General features: G+C 54.4%; 5 protein-coding genes across 5 annotated transcripts; 1 reads left to right on the forward strand and 4 right to left on the reverse strand.

The window, feature by feature from the left end:
* Positions 1-99: 99 nt before the first annotated feature.
* Positions 100-843, reverse strand: HER10_EVM0013200 (uncharacterized protein; the record flags this gene model as incomplete). Its single annotated transcript, XM_035482564.1, has 1 exon — positions 100-843. The coding sequence occupies one exon, from the start codon at positions 841-843 to the stop codon at positions 100-102; it is 744 nt and encodes a 247-aa protein (XP_035333599.1).
* Positions 844-3,188: 2,345 nt separating this feature from the next.
* On the forward strand, positions 3,189-5,920 carry HER10_EVM0007715 (calcineurin-like phosphoesterase). The gene has a single exon (XM_035477261.1). The coding sequence runs from the start codon at positions 4,126-4,128 to the stop codon at positions 5,569-5,571; it is 1,446 nt and encodes a 481-aa protein (XP_035332912.1). The 5' UTR covers positions 3,189-4,125; the 3' UTR covers positions 5,572-5,920.
* Positions 5,921-5,939: 19 nt separating this feature from the next.
* Positions 5,940-7,701, reverse strand: HER10_EVM0006994 (transaldolase). The gene is made up of 4 exons (XM_035476561.1): positions 7,471-7,701; positions 7,017-7,300; positions 6,575-6,958; positions 5,940-6,507 (listed from the first exon to the last, which is right to left on the reverse strand). Exons 1-4 carry the CDS (start codon positions 7,538-7,540, stop codon positions 6,271-6,273), a joined length of 975 nt encoding a protein of 324 aa, XP_035332823.1. The 5' UTR covers positions 7,541-7,701; the 3' UTR covers positions 5,940-6,270.
* A 2,734-nt stretch (positions 7,702-10,435) lies between these two features.
* Positions 10,436-13,747, reverse strand: HER10_EVM0006799 (tudor domain-containing protein). Its single transcript, XM_035483021.1, has one exon. It carries the CDS (start codon positions 13,223-13,225, stop codon positions 10,565-10,567), a length of 2,661 nt encoding a protein of 886 aa, XP_035332803.1. The 5' UTR covers positions 13,226-13,747; the 3' UTR covers positions 10,436-10,564.
* A 357-nt stretch (positions 13,748-14,104) lies between these two features.
* HER10_EVM0003300 (superoxide dismutase) lies at positions 14,105-16,446 on the reverse strand. The gene is made up of 4 exons (XM_035472982.1): positions 15,536-16,446; positions 14,953-15,132; positions 14,619-14,867; positions 14,105-14,562 (listed from the first exon to the last, which is right to left on the reverse strand). The coding sequence occupies exons 1-4, from the start codon at positions 15,546-15,548 to the stop codon at positions 14,540-14,542; spliced, it is 465 nt and encodes a 154-aa protein (XP_035332378.1). The 5' UTR covers positions 15,549-16,446; the 3' UTR covers positions 14,105-14,539.
* Positions 16,447-17,577: the final 1,131 nt, after the last annotated feature.

A 17,577-nucleotide genomic window follows, 5' to 3' on the forward strand; every position in this document is an offset into this window, starting at 1 on the left:
AAGGCAATTCGTCTTCAACTCAGTGGTCTACGCGGGCTTCCTCGCCATCCGACACGAGCTCGGTCAGAATCTGTGGGTGTTCTGCTGCTGGATCTCCCTTCAATACAAAAACAACCCCTTTCTCGACTTCCTATCCTTACGGATGTCTTTAGTTGTACCAGACGATGGCCCGTCGCAATCTTGACCACCAGGAACCCAAGAGGCGTCGGGGGCGGGAAACGAAGGTAACGGTGAAGCAGGGCTAGGTGGCGGTGGTGAAGGCGGCGGAGACGGCTCCGGCGTCTCGACATACCTCATACTTTCCAAAAGATCCCAACTCGCGTCCATCGAGGCGCTCAACCTCGCTCGATGGATCCGTACGTCCAGTGAGCTGGCCAAACATGTGCGGTCCAGGTAGTCAAAGAAGTACCCCTCGAGCATTGAGCTTTCAGCCTCACTCGTAACACGATCCCAGTTTGTGGCAGCGACGACGACGTGCCGGAATCCACGGGACTTGAAGGCGTTCAGAAAAGCGTCCAGGTTACGAACTGCGTAGTTAGCGTTGCTTAGATCCATGACGCGCTGGAGGTAGATGACGCCATCTATCTGTCTGTCCATGGACTTGAGCCGGGTCTTGATGTAGTTGAGTGTATCCATGTCTGGGAGGTGCCGCTTGTCGGGAGAGAGACCGGTTGTGTCGATGAGATGGATCTGGAGGTTCTGTTCATCAAGGTTGGCTATGTGTATGCTGATGTCGTCGTCTTGGGCAGCTACGTAGTCACCAGCGTTCTCGAAGAGGGATCGGATAAAGGATGTCTTACCACAGCCTCTGGGGCCGATTACTGCTATTGTGAGAGTCTTCATTCTTGTGTGTTTGTCAGACTTCTGTAGGTAAGTGCCTACTGAGAGCGAATGTCGGAGGGTTGCCAGAAGCGGCTTCAGGGTGGTCATTATACGATGAAACATCTGTAGCTATATCTCTGCTGTCAGAACTCTATCAAATCAAGTTCGAAAATCCTGTATTGTGTCCCTCACAAGAGGTATGCGTGGTGGACGACCTCTAGACCAGACCGGGTTCTTTTAAGGTATTGACAATAAGTAGGAGGTCTCAGGCAGGTGGCTCTACGTAGACCTAAGGAAGCCACAAGACTCTCTTGGACTCAAGACAAAGTATGTTGTAGATTACTGTATTTCAAGGCATTACTAGCTAACAAGGAACAATAAAGGGTTGTCAAAGACTAATTGCGTTGTTGAAACAGCTCCTCTCGAAGACAAAGCTGTAAATCCAGAATCATTGTTCATGCCGGCCTCGAAGTTCACAATCCCCCATGCTGTTTGGTCAAAAGGAAGGGACCAACCTCTTTCGTATCTACAAGCTTAGCGTCAGGAATCGAAAAGCTTGACCTTAACTTCGAGGTCGGTTTGCACTCGACTGGAGGAGACTCAAAAAGCCGACAACTTCACGCGGCGGGAGGTTCGCGGACTACTTAGACCGCGACGTGGCCTCCCTTCCCAAGACGGACATCTGAGATGTTCTCAATTGTCTGGCCGGTTGGCCCAATGGCAAGGCGTCTGACTACGATACACCGTGGAATCAGGAGATTGTGGGTTCGACCCCCATGCTGGTCAAATTATTTTGCCAATTCGAGCAATAATGCATTTTTGACCTCTTCTCTCAACGAGGGATCGCTCTGGAGGTTCCTTTTTCTCAAATCGCACTCATTTGTGGACACGCCTGGCTAGTGTTGACCCTGTGACTGTGAGGAGAGTGACGCTTTGTTGCCGACACCTCAGCACCGCTAAACTCTGACAATGGCGTTGTACAGTCGTTGCGGCCGCTCAAGAAACTTGGAGAGCACTTGCCAACTCACTCTTGCCTTTGTTTGCTACATCTAATGCGTAGGGGAGGCATTCGAAAGTCTAGATGTAGCAAACAAAGGCTAGAGTGAGTTGGCAAGTGCTCTCCAAGTTCTCTAAACTAAAGAGTAAGCCGGCGCATCACCGGTTGCTTTCTAAAGATGTGGAAAGTTTGGCAACCACATTGTTTGCCGGGATGAGCTTAAACGTAGGGAGTTTAGCTGCCGTTGCTAGCCCTGCACGGCAGACTTTCTGCTAAACTGGGCTCAACTCTATCAAGCCGCCCCCAGTTCGAACTTTCTTCTTTCTTAACGTTCTTCTAAGACATATTGGAGGCCAACCAAGCTAGCTCCAAGTTTTCTGGATAACTCGGCAAGTCGACCTTCCAAAGAGGGTGTACGCCGAGGCCGCAACTATTGCACCAGACAGGGGGGCGGAGAGGTTGGTCAATTGGTTTGGTTGAGGAACGTGTGAGATGGGATGCTGTGCCGCAGTGACGTACTACCTTGGCACCTTGGTATCAGAGCGCCGCCGGAAGCCTTGAGAAAAGATACGGAAAGGTAGTACCTGGAACAATGAGTAGGTGTTCCGTGGGGGACGGCTGTATGTGTGATACGAGCAGTCCCGTCGAGTGGGACTCGGGCGCAGAATGAGAAGAATGTTGCGCGAAGGGTCTGTGTCTCAGTAGAGGGTAATAGGCTACTCAAGGCTGGAGGCTCAGCCCTGCCGATCGTCAGCAGTAGCGATTGTAGATCAACTGAGGATTCCTCCCAAGCAGTAGCCTTGAGTCTACCCGTAGAAGAAGCAACTCCAGGTTGGGAAGAATGATGGCACTAGGGTAGCTAGGAATTGATCTTGAGCAACGTGGGACTTGAATTACAATGTACGAAGTATTCTGAGCTTCCGCCCGGCTGCCCCATCCCCGCCCCGCCGTTGTCTTTTCCTACGAATCCGAGCCAATTGCAGCGGGAGCGAGTCCGCCCACCTTGATCCTTCGCCCACGGACTGGACGACTGCGGACTGACTGACTGCAGCAGTGATGGCTTCTGTGCAGTTGTGTAGGCAGTAAGTACGGATACGCAGTTTGAGGAGAGAGTTGGGTGATTACATAGTGTACATAGGGTGCAGATCAGCAAGGTGCAGGTGCTGACGCTGCTGACGGGACGGGGAAGGCGCCCAGCGGGAACTTGCAGGGGTCGCAGGGGTCGCATGCCACGTCGCGTGCCGACTTTCCCAGAAGTCGACGAGCAAATTGCACCAAATTACAGCTAATTGCAGCGAATCTGCACCCAAAATACTCGACTTGGCGACGCAAACAGCCCATCTTGGCCCCTAAGCCTTGAAGGACCTAAGGAGACCTGAGGTGAGTCTGCCTACCTAACTCCGGTCCTGGCAAGCCTGGTCAGTCAGTCACCAGTGTTCGGATTTCTCTTCCATATTCTCTTGGCGAAATCTGCACGGCATCCTCCATTCATCCTTCCACCCTCCTCCCCTCGGTTCCGCCCAGACGTCTTGGTATTTTCTTTCCCTCGTGTCCTTGTCAGCCTGTTCCTTTTCGGTTGGGGTTTCTTCATTGTGTTTTTCTTCATATTCTCTTTTTTCCTATCTTTCCCTTTGCGGATACCAAAGAGACGAGACCTTAGAGGCAATACATCTCCGACGACCCTAATTCTCTTAAAGATCCACGCATGCGCAGCCACCCCTGTCGGACGACGACGACGACGACTGCGCCGGGCCCCTTTCCATCAATACGATAAGAACTACTCGAAAAAAAGAGAGAGCGACATCCCATTTCAGTACACGCGGCCTCCCTCACCCTCCAGAACCCCATACTTTTCGACCTTGGGAAAACCTTCGACGCTGTCAAACCATCCGCATACGTCAAAAATAACGATCCCGTCCCGTCCCGTCTCCAATTCGTCCATTCCAGCGCCGCCACATCCCGCACGCGTAAACCCAATCTCGAAACGAAAGCTTGCGGCGGTTTAAGCTTGGGTCGATAACCACGGCACGGGTACAGAAAGGCGCCAACCGCCACCATTACGGATACAAAACCCACGAGGTCTTCATCTTCAAAGGTTCAGGGTAACCCGCTTCGACACCCTATTTCCGAAAGACGACAAGAATCCCATATAAGTGGTGGTTCAGACCTCGTCTTGGGTTCAGCAATCAAACCCAGGCTGGTTCGTCTCGTCTCAACACATTGCGCAGCGGGAAACCTTGACGGCAAAAAAAGGGAAAAAAGACCTACGCACACACCAGAATCCGCAGAGAAGGAAGGTCACCAACATGTCGTTCCCAGCCCCAACCCGCCCGCGGCGTGGCGTGGTTTGCGTCGCCGCCTTCTTCATCCTCACCACAATCTTCCTCGCGGCAGCCCGCCTCGCCTCCCTAGACCTCACATCAGCCATCCGTCGCCGTCCCGCCGCGAAGACGACATCCGAGCCCTCACCAGCCGATGCGCCCATGTCCTACGGCGAGACCGCCCGCCCAGGGTTCACCGACCTCTCCGTCCACATCGCCACACTCCCGGAGCGTCACCTCCCGTCCCGTGAGAACCCGAGCCGCAGGCTCATTGTCGTCGGTGATGTCCACGGCATGCGCGTCTCCCTCGACAGGCTGCTCGAGGAGCTGCACTTTGACAAGTCCCGCGGCGACCACCTCGTCTTTGCTGGCGACATGATCAACAAGGGCCCCGACTCCCGCGGTGTCCTCGACCTGGCCATGCGCCTCGGCGCCTCCGCCGTACGTGGAAACCACGAAGACCGCGTGCTGCTCGCACACCAGAACATGAAGACGACCTACGTTACCGACTCGGACGCTCACGGCAATCCCGTCACCAAGAGAGAGGAAGAGGCAGGACAAGCCAAGGCCGAGGAGAACAAGGAGGAGGACAAGAAGCCTGAAGAACCTCCCACCGACAACGCCTCACCCGAGGCCGAAGACCAAGGAGAAGACGGCGAGGACGAAGACGAAGACGAAGCCTCCCTAGAAGAGACCGAACAAGACGACCTCGAACCCTCAATCTTCCCCCACGGCGACTCCAAAGAACGCGCCACCGCCCGCTCCCTCACCCGCAAACAACTCAAGTGGCTCTCCACCCTCCCCGTAATCCTCGACGTCGGCGCCGTCGAATCCATCGGCGGCAACCTCGTCGTCGTCCACGCAGGCCTCGTCCCGGGCCTCTCCCTCAGACACCAAGACCCCTGGGCCGTCATGAACATGCGCGGCCTCGTCTACCCGCGCGAGGAGCTCCGCCGACAAGAAGCCCACCGCGCCCTCGAAGACTACCGCAGGACCCACACCGCCGCCCCCGGCGTCACCGAGACCATGATCCAGCGCGAGCACGAGCGCCGCCGCAAACCCCACGATCGCAAGATCGCCATCCCCACCGACCGCCGCGACGGCTCCAGCAGCTGGCCGAAGGCGTGGAACGCGCACCAAAAGGCGCTGCCTGAGAAGGAGCCCCGCACCGCAGTCGCTTACGGCCACGATTCCAAGCGCGGTCTGCAGATTGACAAGTTTACGTTTGGTCTCGACTCGGGCTGCGTCAACGGCGGGGAGCTGACTGCTCTCGTCATCGAGGCGTCTGCCGACGGCGGCGTCACGCATGCCATCAAGAGCACAAAGTGCAACAAGGACGAGGGGCGAAAGGACAAGAAGAGGAACAAGAAGCACAAGAAGAGCAAGAAGGGGAAGAAGAGCAGCGAGGAGGTGGATGAGGCCAAGTCATAGAGACGCGTTCCCCCCTGAACAAGGAAGCCGTGTTGTCTCTTAGTAAGAAGAGGAAAAGGGGAGAAAAAGAAGCATATCAAGCAAGCTGCATGTCCAAGACGGACAACCCAGAAACGAAGGAGAGAAGAACCAACTGCATCTGCATGTGTGTGGGCTGGCTGCCCAACACTTCCTCTCAAGGGAGGAGAACAACGGAAATGGATATACCTAGAAGTCGTCGCCAACGTCTCTAACACACCACCAAGAGACGTTTCATTGTACAAAATAAGTTGCACCCATAAGGCATAGGGACGCGAGCAGCAGCAGCAGCAACCACCGTAATGAAGGAAGGCATCATCATCATCCCACTAGGCGTTTTAGTCATTAGAGCAATGCAAATTCACATTCTGAACTCGGGACATTGGGAGACCAATTTCTCGGATTTTTGCTACCAAGCAGTCTATCTTTGTGATTTTATGCCTCCCTCCGAAAAAAAATAAAGTTGACTTCCACACAACTCAGCGTCTCTTCCATCACTTGACGCGCCGTTTGCTGGGGTGTGTGTTATGTGTGTGATGGGGTGGAATTGTTTGTTTTCCTTCTCATTAAGTCATTCTCACATCATGATATATATCCTCCTCACAACGGGAAAGTTGTCTCGCCCGCGGGCGTGGCTTTTTTGTTTTTTGGTTATACCGCTTTCTCATCAAGGCAGGCAATTTATGCCTGGACCTTCTGCTTGATGATGTCCTTGAGGGTGATGGCATCAGCGGCGAACTTGGAGATACCCTCACGGAGCTTCTCGACGGCCATCTGCTCCTCGTTGAAGTCAAAGCGGAAGAGGGGCTCGTTGCTGATGTAGGACTTCTTCTCGAGGTTGAGGCTGGAGGCGGCGGCGGCATCGAGCTTCTTGGGGACGGGGGCGTCGGAGTTGAGGAGCTCCTCAAGCAGGTTGGGCTGGTAAACGTATTAGTGACTGGTTCTCTAGAGCATTTGAAGTTACAATAAGGGGTGGCAAACGTACAGAGATGGTGAGGTAGTCGCAGCCGGCAAGCTCGGTGATCTCGCCAGTGTTGCGGAAGGAGGCACCCATGACAATGGTCTTGTAGCCGAACTTCTTGTAGTAGTTGAAGATGGTGCCGACGGACTTGACACCGGGGTCCTCCTCCTTGGTGTACTCCTTCTTGTGGGCGGCCTTGTACCAGTCGAGGATACGGCCGACGAAGGGGGAGATGAGGTAGGCACCGGCCTCGGCGGCGGCGATGGCCTGGGTGATGGAGAACATCAGGGTCAAGTTGGTGTTGATGCCATGGTCGCGCTGAAGGATCTCGGCGGCCTTGATACCCTCCCAGGTAGAGGCGATCTTGATCAGGACGCGGTCCTTGGAGATGCCCTGGGCCTTGTACAGCTGGAGTGGGTGTTAGCAAAGTTGCTCAAAACTATTCAACGTCGCATATGAGACGTACGTCAATGATGTGAAGGGCCTTGTCGACGGAGGCCTTGGTGTCAAAGGAGAGGCTGGCGTCAACCTCGGTGGAGACCTTGCCGGGAACGACCTTGAGAATCTCCTTGCCGAACTCGACGAGAAGGGCATCGAGGGCGTTGTCAACCTGCTCGTCGACGGAGCCACCCTGCTTCTTGGCGAAGGCAACGGCCTCGTCAATCAGCTTGGCGTACTCGGCCTTCTTGGAGGCGGCGAGAATGAGGGAAGGGTTGGTGGTGGCATCCTGGGGCTTGTACTTGGCAATGGCTGTATAGTCGTAGAGTCAGCAAACATCCTCTGTGTATTGGTATCATGCCCGAATCCATTGAATGTGTTGGCCATGATGGATCGAAGGTTGTGGTGGCAAAGTGGTGATCAGGAAGTTTTTGAGAGATTTTGGGGGAATGGCGGGGAGGAAGAAGGCGGGGTGGACTGACAGGCAAAGTCGCCAGAGTCGCTGACGACGACGGTGCCGGTGGCCTTGAGCTGGTCGAGAGAGGAAGACATGGTGATGTTTGATGAAGGAATTGTGGCGGTTGTTGGTGGGAGATTGACTTGAGGAGGAAGAGAAGAGAGAAGGAGAAGAGAGGGAAAGAAGAAGAGCGGATGTGAGGTCGTTGAAGTAGTAGATCTTTGTTGAGGAACAAGCGTACCGTACCGTACCGTACCTCCCCCGGGGGACGGGGCGAGGGGTAATTTGTCCCTCATCCTCGCACCTCTCACACCTCACACCTCACACGCCCGGACGACGGACGGTAGCCGCCCCCCCTAGTGTGGGTCTAAAAGTGTCACGTATCTGAGAGTACTTCGTACCTTTAGACCTTGGTACATGACATGAGCAAAAACCGCCGCGTCTTCCCCGAAGATGGGAGAAGCTGACGGTAAGTATCTCAGGTACATTGAATGGCTGTGATGCTGTAGAATCCCGTCCGTATTCATGATCAAGAGCCCTGGCCGTTCAGGAACATGGACCCAATGTTTCTTGTGCCAATTCAACTGACTACCTAGGCTATTCAATGCAGTTTCTTCTAGAATGTCGATCAAATTTTTTTTAAACTTCTTCAAGACTGCTTGACGAGGCAGGTTGTTGGTTCGTCTCTCAGCCCCTCCTCTGTACTCTGTACCGTTCTGGATGCTCTCTGCTTCGAGTGCTTAGACTTACTTACATCAGCAATTGACCGTCACCGTCACCGTCACCGTCACGGCCTGTCCCTTTTTTTTTGTCCCTCCCCGCCCACCGTTTGGCGGGGTATTATTACGTCGTGGTGACCCACACCACGCAGACGGCCGTGAGTAAGGCTGCTGCAGAGTGCAGAGGTGTGTTGTGCTCTGTGCTGGTGGTGCAGTTGCTGCTTCAGCTTGCAGCCACCAGGCACGACCCAGCGATAGAGGTATCCGTAAAGTAAGGAGCCCCCATCACCATCCGCCCCTCCATGACCCAGAATCATCGTCATACCCCCAGTGTTTTCCGTGGAACTCGATGCCAGTTTCGAATAATGCTGCTTGCTGTCCTTTTTTATCTGTTGTTGAATGTCACTTTTCGCTGGATCCCAAGAACATTTCACATCGGCGGTTCCGCTTTTTGGCTGTCGCAAGTCCCTGTCGGATATCCTCAATGCTAGCCAAGGCTGGTTTCTAAAAAATCGCTCTCACTCTTTGGGCCTCTGAGTATTACCCGCTCGCTGCGAGGCTGCTGCTTCTTCGTACGTGCACAGGCCCTGAGAAGAGGGAATCCGACGTAATGGTACCCATAGAAAACGGAGAAAAATCGCGAATCGCGATCCGTGGATGGGAATCTCGAGTCGTTCAGGACAACCAATACCAGAGTAATCCATCGTTCCTGATAGACGAAAACCAAGGAAGATATCGGCTGAGGCGTCAAAAAAGCGAATAAAGCAGCTTGCCTGGGTTCTTGCAATATGGGGCGAACAGAAAGAACCTCGGAAGACCAGAGATATCGTCTCTGTAGGCCCGACTCGAGATCCAGAGCCTTCAAAGTACCGTATGGGCGGGATTGGATGTATCATCTCTTCGGTGTTAGGCGATGTCAAAAGTTGCTGGGTCACACGCCGCCGTTCGCCATCGCCGTTCCCATCCCGCCGTCGCCGTAGGTGGCCCCCCGTCCGTTCCGGCACCTTCTAATCAACACTGGACTTCAGCAAGTAAGAATGCGACCTAATTACAGGCACTTGGCTAGCTCGCCTGAGACGTCAGTTGCCGTCGTTTCTTCATGTCGGAAATATGAGCCATCTCCTTCGGCCCAAATAACCCATCGCCGCAACCTAGGTATCCGTACCTTTCTTGGACCGTCAATGAGAGAGGCATACCACCCGTAATCGTTTTGAAGGCTCTTCTACATGAATTGGGTCTAGGCCTCGTCTCATCCAAAGAATCGACCCCAAGATTGCGCAAAACCAAAGGGAACTTGGCATTGTGACTCAGCCCATTCTCCCATCCACGACTCTACGGGCGTCCATCGTGCTTCTCGCCTCTCACCACGTGCTCGCCATCGCTCTTCATTGGTCCCCCAAGACTTTGACCACCCTTGACTTTATCCGTCAGATCCGCCCGCCGCCTCAATTGCCCCTCGGTTGTCATGGCGGGTTTATCTCGCAATACTCAGATAGTAGTGTAGACCCTTCCCGCGTACCCCCATGCCAGTAAGGACCTCTTAATTCGTCGATAGTCCCGGTCGCGAGAGAGACTACACGGGAACGGTAGAGAGAAATGAACAATTCAATGCGCAAAACCCCGTTATCGTGGGATCTAGGAAACGTATTTTACCGCCGTCCAGTTCCCTCACTTCCGCGCCAATGTCCGACGAGCTCGAAGCCGCCAGCCACCAATGAGCCAGCTGCCAGCCCGGACTCTCCCCCGAAGTCGCCCTCTTGAACCCACAGGATGACCCCCACTTCGAATCAGGAAACTCCGGTCCCCGGTATTCTCTGACCTTCCACCGCCTACTTTCACATCCCACCATCCCTCGCCAGACGACCGGCTAGGCTCGCCCTCGCCATCTCGCGGAGAGCGGCCAAGCCAGCGCATCCAGTTTCCCGTGAGTTCAAGTTACCTTTCTAAGCGCACTATTGGCGGGCATAGCGTCCTCAAAGAAAACGGAGCCCTTCTTGGGGTGCCTCTTCCCGCTCGGGACTCGGGACTCGCCCAGTGCTCTCTCCTCGCCTGGGAGAATCTCAAAAAGACAAGGCCTGGAACTATTTGAGCCGACCGGCCGACGATCCCGACCAAAACCCACCACGGCACCGGGAAGTTGGAACCCCTCCGTTACGTAATTCCGAGGAAACTGTTGCCAACATCGCAACATATCAACTCGACGCTTTTTGAAAAGCATCGCGAGACATCCTCCTTTGTTCTTATGCGTTGCGAGAGAGAGGGAAAGTACAATTTGACAAGGCCTCATATGGCCTATTGATTCATGCAAGGCTACTGTGAATTATGTAGTGACTTTTGTGTTTCCTAAAACCGCCGCCACCCTCCCAAGAACTGTTCCTCCCAATGCCCTATCCGATGCATTTAGTCCTCAGTGATATCGCCGTACTCCCACATGCCGAGGCGCTCCTCCTTAGCCTTGGCCTCAACCTCCTTCAGGTGCTTGAGGTAAGCGGCGTGTTGGCCGCTGCGCTCCCACGCCTTGAGCTTCTTGGGCACCATGGCCTGACCGTTGGCGACGATCTCCTTGTTGATCGAGTCGTTCGGACCCGGCTTCTTGTCGCCCGCGTTGTAGTCAAAGAGGGTGATATAGCTGACGCCCTCCTTGGTGTCGACAAAGTCAAAGCTGGCAACCAACTCCTTACCCTCGGTCAACTCAGCAATAAAGCCGATGGATTCCGAGAAGTACTCGGGCGCAGTGGGCAGTTGCAGGAATGAAAGCGAGGCATCAATTGCCTGGGCCTTGAGCTTCTGGGTGGTGAACTGAGGCTGGTCCAAAGGTCTCAGCTTGGACCAGGGCTGCTTCTCCGTGTTGCCGTAGTCGATGTAGACAACCTCGGCAACCTTGGCTGCGCGGTCGTTGGAGCGAATGCGGCCTCTGTACCATTCACCGTCGGCAGAGAACTTGGCGGCGACAAAGTCACCGGCCTTGGGCGCATCGCCAATAGGCTTGCTGTTTGCCGAGTTAAGGTGGAACTTCTTGAAGTCGTTCATGAGGGTCGTCAACGCAGCAGTGCCCTTGCCAATTTCCTGGATCTTGATCTTTCCGTTGCCGTCAATGTTGGTAATGACAACATCGCGGTAATCCTTGGGCTTGTTCTCGTACGCCTCGGGGGTATCATTGGTGGTCTCGACGGCCTCAGCCTCCTCTTCCTCCTCCTGAGACGGGTCCCAGCTGTGCCACAGTCCCTTGCGGCCCTCCTTGGCCTTCTTCTCAGCCGCAAGCAGCTCGGTGGCGTTGCCAGACTTCTCGGCAGAGTAGCGGTGCACAGATGCCAGACCCTCCTCGACGAGCAACTTGGCGACGTTCTCACGGTTGATGTACAAGTCACCAATGAAACCTCCAACCTTGTCAATGTCGTAAATGTCGACCTCGACGTCACGCTGGTTGCAGCGGCGGCTGGCAAGGTCGATAGCCTCCTGGCCAAACTCCTCGCCGTTGTCGCCCCCACGGCCCGGGGCACGAGGAGCACGAATACCGCCCAAAACCAGCGTCAACTTGACACCCTCACGGGGAATCAGGATGGTGAAGCGAGAGCCAGACTTGACAAAATCAACGATAGCGGGGACCTTCTTTTGCCTTGACAGAGTGCCCAGCTGGATCTTGGCTTTTTGCAGAGACTCGGAAGCATCGGCGTATTGCTTGATCTTGGGGGCCTTTCCAGACCAGATACCCTTCTTCTCTTCCTTGGCCTTCTCTTGGGCGGCGAGGAGCTCGTCGTAGTTGGGGGAGCGGTCAGTGTCGTCCTTGCGGTGACGGATGACAGTCGCGTAACCAGCCTCGACCAGCTCGAGACCAACGTTCTTGCCCTTCTCCGTGACCGTGGCAACCTCGCGGGCCTCGTAGCCCTCGGTAGCAGGCTTGGAGCCATCGATGCTAATCTTGACATGCTTGCCGATAATCTTCTTGCGCAGGAACTCCTTGGCCTCTTCCTTGTAGGGGGCTTCTGACGCCTCGTTGGTGCGAGGACCGCGGATACTGCTGAAGTTGACTCTCTGCTCCTTGTCACCAGCCTTGTTGCGAACAATGATGGTGTCTGCGCCGATAATCTTTGCGACAATCATGTCGGAGGAGGCGCCGTCCGCCTTGGCAACGTGGTGCTGGTGGATGCGCAGCTTCTTGCCCTGAGCCGTCTTCTCAGCACCACGGAGGCTGGCCATCTTCTCGCCGAGCATGGTGGAGTGGAAGTCGTTGCATCTTGCGAGACCCTCGGTAAGGAGGAACTCGGCAATGTTCTTGTTGCCGTTGGGGTGGATGATGGCTGCCACCAGCTGTCCTTGAGCGCTGGCGCCAACGATATCAACCTTTACGCGGCGCTGGAGCAGTCTCTCCTCAACAAAAGCCTTGGCCTCGTTTCCAAACTCTTCAGCAGCCTGGGTCTGGCCGGTAGACTGTATCGTTCGCTCGGTGGTAGGGGTACGGACTCCAGCAAGGAGTGTCATGACCTGCACGTGCTTCTTATCCGAAAGGAGCAATCGCACGAGGAGGCGGTCGCCGCTCAGAACGCGCTCGACAATGCCGTCAACAGTCTTTCCCTTCCACTCGTTCATGAATTGAGGGCCGCCAAGATCGTTCTGGACTTGAATGTTGCCGCCAGTGCCAGACCAGAGACCCTTGCCGGCATTCTTGGCCTCGGTCTCGAGTTGGCGCAAATTGTCCAGGCGCTGAGTAGTAGCCTCATCGTCATCCTTGCGGCCAGCCTCTTCTCTGACCTTGAGCCATCCGGCCTTGATAGCTTCATCGGGGAGAGAGGGGCCATCCTTGGAGAGCAGAGCGGTGCCGAACTCGCGACCAGAAGGTACAGTGTAAGCTACTGTGCATTGGATCTGCTTGCCAACGACAAGTTCTCTGAGGTATTCTCTTGACTGGAAAGCGAATGGCTCATCGCCTTCCTTGTTCAGGCGAGGAGCCGTGACGTATGCGAGGGAGAAGGTCTTTTCGGCTCTGGGGTTGTTGGGAGCGGTCAAGACGAGGGTATCGCCGCTAAGCACGCTCTTGACCTTGGCGAAAAAGGGCTTCGACATGATGGGTGAATCAAGGAGTGACCGGGTGCTATTGAGAAGATATACTATAGAGAGTCATAGATAGTTAGCGTGCTGCCCATCCCAAGCTGTTTGCGGTGACCGTTGTGTGCCTCGTGCCTGCCTGCCGTCTCAGACATTCTGAAGCAATGAGCTCCAGGCATGGGAAAGGAACCATGAACTGCAATTGACAGCTCCGATTGTAGTCACTATAAAGCTTTCCAAGATGACTGTGACTGCCAGTGCACAAGTACATCAAAGATAAAGCCATTGTTTTCAGATGAGGCTGTCTAGGAAGTGCATGGATAGGTGCAGTTCCCCCCGGGTAGAAGCATCAGCTTGCCGCCCTCCCTGCAGGGGAAAGCTCAATGTTCTAATAACCAGAGACCATTGCAAAGAAGGAAAAACAGCAAAAACGTACCGGTAAACGAGAAGGAGTTTGGTAAGGAAAACGGAGAGAGAGGATGTAGAGATGGTTTTCGGGGGGGAGAGGGAGGGAGAGAGTTGTGTTGGAAAGGAGTAGTTGCAAAAGGCGATTGTTCGATTCAAACATTCGACAGTCGTACCGCCTTTTTGACAGCTTGCCTCAATTTCGCCCGGTCTCGAGCGAGCAAGTGTGGGGAAAGGAGTTCAGGGACCACAGTCCACACGGAGGCAGGGGTAGCAGCTCGCCGGTGGCCAGTAGCAGTGGCGGGAGCCCTTAAGCGAGAGCGGGGTTGAAGCTACCTTATGTAAGGTGCTGCACTTGCGGTTTTCGTTGCTCAGGACAGCTTCCCCCTTGAACAACAACAATGCGTCACTTGACTTTCATTCAGGTCCTGTATAAATAAGCATTGAACGATTCGAATCATGAGAATCAAACTGCTAGCTATCTATGACTATCAGTGTTTCTATACTAATTCGAATTGTTGCCAAGAATTTTTCTCGTCTCTGGGATATTCAAAGTGTCCGAGTGCCTTGTTGCAACTGTTACTAAGGAAAAGACACCATCATGCCAGTAATGGCAGCGTTCACGTCATGTCCTACCCCTCACAGTGCAAGGACCAGCCCCGCAACTCCCGCTGGATACTTAGCATTTAGCTTCAGTTTTGATGCTATTCACCATGCCGATTCAGAGATGCGATTTACGGTGATTTTTTTTTTTTTTGTATTACTTTTTTGAAGATGCCATACTACGGTTGAAGGCTTCTACTATCAATTTTCAGCTGCCTTCAATACAGCCAGCGAGAATTGTGAAATGAAGCATATCAAGAGCTTGACAACCCCCCACCTCAGATGGCAATCCGTCCCAAGACAGTGGCTATTCGGGCACAGAGCTTAGTTGGAGATACCAATGACACCTGCAATCGATCATTAGTTTTTTGCTCTTTGCTAGGAGGTAACGATTTTTACATACCGCAGGCGGGACGGGGACCGGCGTTGCCAGTCTTGAGGGACTCCTCGTTGTCACCCTTGCCGAGGTCGTCGGTGCCGCCGTGGACAACGACGGTGCGGCCGATGACGCTCTCGGGGCCGATCAGCTTGACGTGCTTGTCGGTGACGGTGCCCTTGGAGTTACCCTGGCCATCGGTCTCGATGTTGCCAAGGTCACCGACGTGGCGGTTCGCGTCCTCGGGGGCGCCGTGAGTCTTGTTGTGGGGGTTGACTGCAGCGTTCCGTAGTCAGCCTTTGTCTACCTTGCTTCTCGCCGACTGACGGCGTTCCTAGGTTCGTCTCCTCAGGCTACTTACAGTGAGGGCCGGCGGAGGTGCAGCCGTTGGTGTTGTCACCAAAGGTGTGGATGTGCATGCCACGCTTGGCGTTGGCGTCGTTACCGGTGATGTCCCAGGTAATGGTGGTGGGAGCGGACTCGGACTCCTGCTCGAAGACAACGGAGCCGGTGACCTTGGAGTCACCACGGACGACAGCGACTGGGAACCAAGGTTAGCGAACTGATTCATCCTCATCTTGATAAAGCATCCCTCCTTTCCAACCCCCCTTCAAGGACAGCCTCTTCTCCCCCCTTGGCTTTCTCCACGACGGAACGACGGGAACCATCTGAATTCGAACCAAACGGATCGACAGCAGGCAGCGCAAGGAACACGAGGATGGAGTCGATCGAGCTTGAAGATTGGCCAGCGACAAGCTGGTTCCCAGTCGTAGGCACGTCGCGGAGCCATCAGGGTGTTTGCTCTCCCACGTCGTTCCAAAACCCGCTCAATCCAGCGCAAATTGGATGGTCGGCCTGCGTTACCCCTCCATCCCCGGCTCTGCGGCTCTGCACTAGGCCGACGAGGAAGGTTGGTTCCCGTGTATATAAAGAGTGACACTTACCAGCCTTGACCATTTTGATTGATTTTTTGTGGTACTTTGGGTTTGAATTGGTTTTGTTGTTTTGCGGTTGTGGTTGTTCACGCAGCAGATGTTGAGGAGAAGGGAAATGATGAAGGTTCAAGGTGCAAAGAGGGGAAGAAGGGGAAAGTACCTTATGGAGTCTCTGAGACGGGCCAGCTCAGACGGGGGAACACTGGGGAAGAGAAGAGACACACACGCACACACAATACCTCACTCAAGATGGATCCCTCACTGCGAATGGAAAGGGGCGGGCACCGACGGCCGGCTTGCACGAACTCTGTGGACGCCCAATGGGGATGAGACGTGGTATTCCGTAAGGTACCTTAAGGTAGCAAGAAGAGGCACAATTCGGAATTCCGAGGTACAGAAGCTCGCCTCGCCTCGCCTTGTCTTCCGTCAGAGAACCACTGGAAAGCAGCAAACACGGCAAGGTTGTTCGTCTTCTCGCCCGCTGGAATTTCCCCTAAAGTCCGGCATTTACCTACCTTACCCCTCCTCTCCGATTCTAGCAGGTATTATGCCGTGGTCCAAGTCCCGGTGAATGGCCAGCACCACACGCTGTCACGCCCAGCTTGCGCTTGGATGGTGGGGGAAGCTGCTGCCCCGCTCCAGCATTATCTCATCGCCGTCATCTTGGTCCAAGTGGGTTCGGGTTGAGCTTCGGGAGCATCTGGTTGGCTGCTTGCCTCGCAGTCCTCCGGGATGCTTACAAATATATGGATGGTGCAATGCAATGGTGAAGGAGGATGTACTGCGATTGCGGGCAATCAACAATGGAAGTTGTTGCCGTATTCTTGATCCTGCCAGTTTCGTCTTAGGACACGCCGTCAAGAATGAGGTGGAAGAAGGCCGATGCTCGGCCTGCCGTCTCTTGAGCATAGGTAGCGCGCGCCAGCGCCACAATTGACATGTCACAAGAAAGCCCCTTCAACTGTGGCTTGAACAGCGGGGAACTCGGCGAATAGCTGCTGCAGAGTCAGCGGCGCCGTCAGCAACACGGCGCACCTCATTGTCCGAAAGTGCCGGGAGTGGCTTAGGGATACCGTAGGCACCGGAGCCTCTTCATTATTCGGTCCCGGCCTGTAACTCGCAAGTAATCAGCCACAGTACGGCATCTTGGTCATGATACGGGAGGCAGCCGAGCGTATCCAGAAAATGGCCTGTGTTGATGGCCGACTCGGCACCGTGCCACTACCCCATACACAGTCGTCAGACTTGGTCGATAGAGTTTAGGTGCCATCGAGAGCTTCAGCCATTATCCATCATGCGCTATACGTTATCATCAACGCTAGCATGGAGCTCTGGCCATATAGCTGGCGGGGTCGTTTCGAGGCCTCTCTTGCGGACAACTTCTTTGACATCATGACTGCGCCGCGGTGATCATGAATATGTCGAATATGAAACATTCAAATCTGACAGACCTGGATGATCATCAATCATCATCTGCTCTACGATGCTCCGCCGGCATTGCAGGCGATTATGAACGTTTGTAATATCGTCGAGTGAGTCCGTATATGTATGTCAACTGCCATCATCCCTGGAACCTGTGGTCAACCTCGGCACATGGCTGGAGCTTTACTATCAGGTATCATTACCCAAAGCGACATCCGCTCAAATAGCCAGTGCCGGCTGGTTCGGAAACAGCTGCAGTCGTATATGTCGAGCAATGAAGCCAGAATCCCAAAGACGGGCGAAAGTGACCAGCTGGAACAAACTTGAAGCACAAGGGGTGCCCGTCATGCCTCCTGCATGAGTCTGAACCATTCGACCAGTCAAGATAGGCAATTTGACGGCTAGGGATTGCTGACGGGCTGCGGAGACCAATCCCATGGCGCCGTGCTCTCCAGATGCAGTCAGCCCTACGGATCAGAGCTTACACAGTATGGTCGCTTTTTGTACTTGGTAGTAATGAGTCGAGTAACCCAGCTCTATGGGGGTTCCTTCGCCACGCTGTACTACGGAACGGCTGGCTGGCGTACGATACGAGCACGCAAAGATGTTGAGAGAGACACTGCTCCAAA

This window comes from Colletotrichum scovillei (genome assembly GCF_011075155.1).
Source record: "Colletotrichum scovillei strain TJNH1 chromosome Unknown Contig00006, whole genome shotgun sequence".
Lineage (NCBI taxonomy): Eukaryota > Fungi > Ascomycota > Sordariomycetes > Glomerellales > Glomerellaceae > Colletotrichum > Colletotrichum scovillei.

Coding starts and splice junctions, on each gene's coding strand:
- HER10_EVM0007715 (XM_035477261.1), top strand. CDS start 4,126: ATGTCGTTCCCAGCCCCAACCCGCCCGCGGCGTGGCGTGGTTTGCGTC.
- HER10_EVM0006994 (XM_035476561.1), bottom strand. CDS start 7,540: ATGTCTTCCTCTCTCGACCAGCTCAAGGCCACCGGCACCGTCGTCGTC. Junction 7,301..7,470: donor CGACTCTGGCGACTTTGCCT/GTCAGTCCACCC, acceptor ACGACTATACAG/CCATTGCCAAGTACAAGCCC. Junction 6,508..6,574: donor GCGACTACCTCACCATCTCT/GTACGTTTGCCA, acceptor TACGTTTACCAG/CCCAACCTGCTTGAGGAGCT.
- HER10_EVM0003300 (XM_035472982.1), bottom strand. Junction 14,868..14,952: donor CACCTCCGCCGGCCCTCACT/GTAAGTAGCCTG, acceptor GGAACGCTGCAG/TCAACCCCCACAACAAGACT. Junction 14,563..14,618: donor CGGTCCCCGTCCCGCCTGCG/GTATGTAAAAAT, acceptor GATCGATTGCAG/GTGTCATTGGTATCTCCAAC.
- HER10_EVM0006799 (XM_035483021.1), bottom strand. CDS start 13,225: ATGTCGAAGCCCTTTTTCGCCAAGGTCAAGAGCGTGCTTAGCGGCGAT.